The following is a 5,932-nucleotide window of genomic DNA, read 5'->3' on the forward strand; positions in this document are numbered from 1 at the left end:
ATACGAGGAGGCTGACACAGGATTTACCAAAGCCATAGGGAATGGTACGTGGGGCTGAGAGCAGGAGCATCCTTCTCTGTCTGGAGCTTAAAATGGCATGTCCACAGCCATGCATGCCAGGTGCCACAACTGCCCTTGTCAGTGTTGTCCCAGAACAGCACTGTAACTCACAGACAGCAAGGACACGAAGCCTGCCAGGGGGTGTTGCTGTGCCTGACAGAGCCAGCGTGGACTGTCCTGCACCTGCCTTTCACTGTGCTTTGGGCAGGACGGTTGACACTGCTTGGGTATGCCTGGCTTCTTTGGCTTGCACATCACTGCTTGCGTGCTGCGGCTGTAACCAGACTGGCGCTTCAACACCCAAGCATGTGCATACTGCCTGTAGTAGTTACATTCTCTGGTGTATGTTTTTTGGGAAGGACCTGCTGGGAAACAGCTGCAGAGAGCAGGGTGGCAGTGAACTTCCCAGAGAGGCTGGGATGCCCCACTTGATTTTTTCCCTGCTAAGTGTTAGCAGGCAGTGCTCAGAGCCAGGTGCTGCTGCCTGCCACGGGACCCGCACGCCCTCATCCCGCAAGCAGAGCATTCGGCGGGTGTCCGTCGGGGGTGTCCGTCGGGGGTGTCCAATCCCAGCTTCTGCCCCCCCTCCTGCTTGGAACCCCCACGTTGCCCCCCCACCCCGAGAGGCCACCGTGGCCAGCACCCGGAACCAGCGGCTCTGTGACATCAGCCCGGGGCCAAGGGCACCGTGGGCAACGTGAATACGTGGGCACTACGTCGGCCGCTGCACTGGTGGTGACGAGCCCCCGGTTCTTGCAGTTGCCACGTGCTGCTGGCAGCGATGAATTTGCTCCCCCTCCTCGTCCTGCTGGCCATGTGCTGGCCTGTGCACGCCACATGGGACAGCTGTGGGTAAGTGGCCCGAGGCTCGGGGAGGGAGCTTGGGCAACCCTTATGGGGTTCACTGGAGGGTGCCCGCTTGTCCTCCGTGGCCACGCCACAGCTTCCCCAACCCCGTGTGGGAGCCTCAGTTCCCTGCCAGCAGCCAGGCTGCTGGCACAACTCGTCTGTGGGGCTCAAGCAGAAACAGGGGCGGACGGACGCACGCCCCATGGGGTTCCCTGGCCCTGCTGTCCATGCAGCGCCTTGTGGGGAGGGAAGACGGCTGACCTTCAGCCTCAACAGCAGCAAGCCGTCGAGCAGGACAGTAAGGAGTTTCTGGTTGCAGAGGGACCTGCGGGCTCCGGCCCATGGCTGCTCACTACGGCATGTCGCGCGTCGTGGGGGGCAGAGATGCCCAGCCAGGGGCCTGGCCCTGGATCGTCAGCATCCAGGATCCCTGGGTAGCAGGCACGGGCCATATCTGCGGCGGGTCCCTCATCAGCCCGCAGTGGGTCCTCACAGCAGCCCACTGCTTCATCAAGGCCAGGTAAGGAGGACCGGGGACCAGGGATATCCCCACAACACCGGCAGGTACCCTGCCTGCGCCACCACGCGCTACTCCCATCCCGTTTCCCTGCAGCACGCCCAGTGCCTGGGCACTCCCGAGCCCAGCTGAGAGACTGCTCAGGAGAAGGCTGGGCTCGTGCCACTGCTTCCTAGCAGCTGCCAGCCCGACATCCCTTGCGCCTAAGGCACGCGAGGGCAGTCGCACCCTCCGTAGCGCTGCTGCCCTCTCTCCCCTGTGAGGCGGAAGGCAGGGAACTGCTGGGCTGCTGCAGCACACGGCTCCGCTCCCCCTGACCCCTCTCTCCATCTGCCTTCCAGGCGCATCGCCATGTGGCGCGTGGTGATCGGGGCCACCCAGCTGACCCAGCTGGGCCCTGAGGTCCAAGTGCGCAATATTAAGCGGCTCCTGGTTCACGAACACTACAGTAATATCTCGCAGAGGAATGACATTGCTTTGCTGGAACTGGACCAGCCTGCCCAGTGCAGCCCCTACGTACAGCTTGCCTGTGTGCCCGATGCCTCGCTGAGAGTGTCACAGTTGACAGCCTGCTACGTCAGTGGTTGGGGCTCCACGACCGCAAGATGTGAGTTCCCAAAAAGCGCTCGCGTCCTGAGTGCAAGCTTGGCACGCTGGGGAGATGGGCTGGGGAGGAGAACTGGCAACGAGCTCCTGGGTGTTGAATTCCTTTCTGTGTCACAGCTGGAGGAGCAACGGATGTCCTGCAGGAGGCCAAGGTCCGCCTCATTGATGTCAACCTCTGTAACAGCAGCCGGTGGTACAGAGGGGCCATCCACAGCCACAACTTGTGTGCTGGCTATCCGCAGGGTGGCATCGACACCTGCCAGGTAGGGGCGTGCTACAAGTCAGCTCCCAGCACCACAGACAGCCCTGTCACAACCGCCCCAGCAGACCCCCGGCGCGGGCTTTGCCTGGCAAGTCACCCTCCCGCCCCTGGGTCCCCACTGCTGCTGGGGCTCACCTCCCCCATCTGCAGGTCCTTGCCTGTGCCCCACTTGTCCCAGAGGCCGGAGACTCTGCCCAGAAAGCCCATCCAGCGCTCTTGGCAGCCCATACGACCAGGTCCCAGCCCTGCAACACCCCTCTTCCCCACATCCAGGACCACTGTGCGGCTAGGAGAGAGCGAGCTCTACCTTACAGGCCCACGACCCCTTCCTAGGAAAGGCTCTGGAGGCTGCAGCAGCTGAGCAGAGCCGTTCTGTGCAGTGAACACAGCTCTGGCAGGTGCTGTGAGAGAGAAGGAGCCAGCCGGAGCGCCGACAGTGGCCCCCCAGTGCCACCTTAATGCTCTCTCCCCGCTGCAGGGCGACAGCGGTGGGCCTCTCGTGTGCAAAGATAACAACGCTGACTACTTCTGGCTTGTTGGAGTGACCAGCTGGGGGACAGGCTGTGCGAGAGCAAAACAGCCCGGGGTCTACACCTCCACTCAGCACTTTTACGACTGGATCCTGGTACAGATGGGACTGCGCCCAGCAGTCACGGCCACTCCAGCGCCACAGCCAGCCTTCACCTCAACCCCCGTTCAGAGGCCAACGCCAATACCAACGCAGTCGGGCAGCTTTACACCCTGCCCATTTCCACGCCAGAAGCTGGTGGAATTCTTTAATCTGCTGCAGGAGCTCCTGCAGGTCCTGAGGGGAAGAAAGGCTTGAGCAGCAGCATCAACGGGATCCAGTGCAGGCTGCAGAGTACCACGACCACTTCCTTCTGCGGCAACGCCTGCTGATCCAAAGGCCTGCTCTGTCCTGCCCTCTCTCCTCCGAGTGCACACAAGTCCTGAAGCTGACTTAGTTCTTGAAATAAAGTTGATGTTTTTCACAGCTAACCGTGCTTCAGTCCAATTCAGTCTCCTGTGCAAGGCGAGGACTTCCATGCCCGGCACCTGCAAAATGAGGCTGCAGGCAGACAGGAGGGCACAAAGGGAAAGAGTCACTCAGCAGGGCTGAAACCGTGCCCGCTCAGAGAGGAGGGTGCTCAGAGCGTGGGATGGAGAAGACTGGCACACTGAGCCTAGAAAGACGATAGGAAAAAATTATGTGATGTGCAGACAACTTCGGGGGTATGCATTAAGGCATGCAAGCTGATGATTAAGGCCTGGCGCAAGCCTTAGCTAACTGAACAGACTGTGGGAAACTGCTGAGCATGACAAGAGCAATTGCTGTCGATAGTAAACAGAGTGAGAAGCGGGCAGGAGTTAGAGTGCCATGAGGAAGAGACAGGTTCATGGGTAGTTACAGGGGACTGATGTGAGAGGTGGCCACACTTCACAGATCACTGAAGGAAGAGTTGGGGTCATTTCGGGAGAGGAATCTGGCAGGGACAGCAGTACCCAGGAAACCGCATCAGTCACGCCACGGAAGGCCAAGATGACCCAGCTAACGGCACCTGAAACACCAGCTCTGTTCACAGATGGGGCAAACCTGGGAGCAAGGGGGAACAAATAACCCGGGGAAGGTCCCTTGTTTGGGTGGAGACAAGGGCAGAGAAAGGGAGGCGTCAAGGAAGAGGAGGGGGATGTACAAGCATGGAAAACGGAGACAAGGGGGGATCAAGGAGCCAGTCACACATAAGCAAACTGCTGGGTGGTTTGCTTGTTTGACGGAGCCCTGCACCTCATCACCACGGCCCTTCCTACCTTCTTTTTGAGAGCGATTCCAAGTCCTCTTCTGTGTGGCCCCCTCTGTGCCCGGTGGGGAGGTGGCTCCAGAGGCCTGGCTGCCAGCAACGGCAGAAGGGAACACAGGCCATAGGGACCCAGCAGCTGGAAACACCGAGTGTCTGGGGGCAGCTGCTGGTGGGAGCGCTGTGGGCGCGTGCCGTTGGCTAGTGAAATAGTAAATAATTGTAAATAGTTTCTAAAGCTAAGGAGAAACAGTCATTTTCCAATTAGCAAAACTACTAACGCCTTGTGCCTTGGGAAAGGAATTTGGGAGGCAGTTAAAAGATATGAAAGCGTTTGCATAAGTAGCAAACTGTGGAAAACTAACGGCTCCAGCCTTGAAGAAGGCTAGATAAAAGACCGATAAAAGGGAGCATCTCGGCACCAAAGACCGGACGGTGGCCAGAGAAGCGTGAAGTTTGATCAAACTGCAGAAAGTGGGTGAAAGGTAAACGTGGCGAGGGGAGATCGCGACCGCCGACTCAACTCAGGACCGAAAAGACTTGCCCCCCCACCTGAAAGGGGCACGCGTGCTAATTTACATAGCAAGCGAGGCTAATTTAAGTACAGCAAACCAATAGTGTATGAAATGTTAATCACCAGCCGATAAGTGTAAATTTAGGCGGGTTTATACTGATCATGTAACCCGATAAATATGCTGTAGTTTTGTATGACGGTATGCACGTTAGGTGGAACGATCCCCCGTGTATCCCGTGCTGTAATAAAGAGAATGCCTGCTTCTTAATGCTACGTTGGTGTTAAGAGGTTTATTCCCGATTTCGGTGCAATGCCAGCATGCGTGCACCCAGGCGTGCACATACTTAGAGGGTGCAACACATGGGTACGCTGGACTCATCCCACTCGCACATCACTGCTTGCGTGCTGCGGCTGTAACCAGACTGGCGCTTCAACACCCAAGCATGTGCATACTGCCTGTAGTAGTTACATTCTCTGGTGTATGTTTTTTGGGAAGGACCTGCTGGGAAACAGCTGCAGAGAGCAGGGTGGCAGTGAACTTCCCAGAGAGGCTGGGATGCCCCACTTGATTTTTTCCCTGCTAAGTGTTAGCAGGCAGTGCTCAGAGCCAGGTGCTGCTGCCTGCCACGGGACCCGCACGCCCTCATCCCGCAAGCAGAGCATTCGGCGGGTGTCCGTCGGGGGTGTCCGTCGGGGGTGTCCAATCCCAGCTTCTGCCCCCCCTCCTGCTTGGAACCCCCCACGTTGCCCCCCCACCCCGAGAGGCCACCGTGGCCAGCACCCGGAACCAGCGGCTCTGTGACATCAGCCCGGGGCCAAGGGCACCGTGGGCAACGTGAATACGTGGGCACTACGTCGGCCGCTGCACTGGTGGTGACGAGCCCCCGGTTCTTGCAGTTGCCACGTGCTGCTGGCAGCGATGAATTTGCTCCCCCTCCTCGTCCTGCTGGCCATGTGCTGGCCTGTGCACGCCACATGGGACAGCTGTGGGTAAGTGGCCCGAGGCTCGGGGAGGGAGCTTGGGCAACCCTTATGGGGTTCACTGGAGGGTGCCCGCTTGTCCTCCGTGGCCACGCCACAGCTTCCCCAACCCCGTGTGGGAGCCTCAGTTCCCTGCCAGCAGCCAGGCTGCTGGCACAACTCGTCTGTGGGGCTCAAGCAGAAACAGGGGCGGACGGACGCACGCCCCATGGGGTTCCCTGGCCCTGCTGTCCATGCAGCGCCTTGTGGGGAGGGAAGACGGCTGACCTTCAGCCTCAACAGCAGCAAGCCGTCGAGCAGGACAGTAAGGAGTTTCTGGTTGCAGAGGGACCTGCGGGCTCCGGCCC

General features: G+C 59.3%; 1 protein-coding gene across 1 annotated transcript; it reads left to right on the forward strand.

The window, feature by feature from the left end:
• Window positions 1–1,250: 1,250 nt before the first annotated feature.
• LOC148054434 (acrosin-like) lies at window positions 1,251–3,074 on the forward strand. Its single transcript, XM_087763994.1, has 5 exons — window positions 1,251–1,429; window positions 1,768–2,033; window positions 2,150–2,295; window positions 2,773–2,782; window positions 2,926–3,074. The coding sequence occupies exons 1-5, from the start codon at window positions 1,251–1,253 to the stop codon at window positions 3,072–3,074; spliced, it is 750 nt and encodes a 249-aa protein (XP_087620120.1).
• Window positions 3,075–5,932: the final 2,858 nt, after the last annotated feature.

Source organism: Nipponia nippon, unplaced genomic scaffold, assembly GCF_047370975.1.
Source record: "Nipponia nippon isolate SJK-2023a ecotype South Korea unplaced genomic scaffold, ASM4737097v1 scaffold_3, whole genome shotgun sequence".
Lineage (NCBI taxonomy): Eukaryota > Metazoa > Chordata > Aves > Pelecaniformes > Threskiornithidae > Nipponia > Nipponia nippon.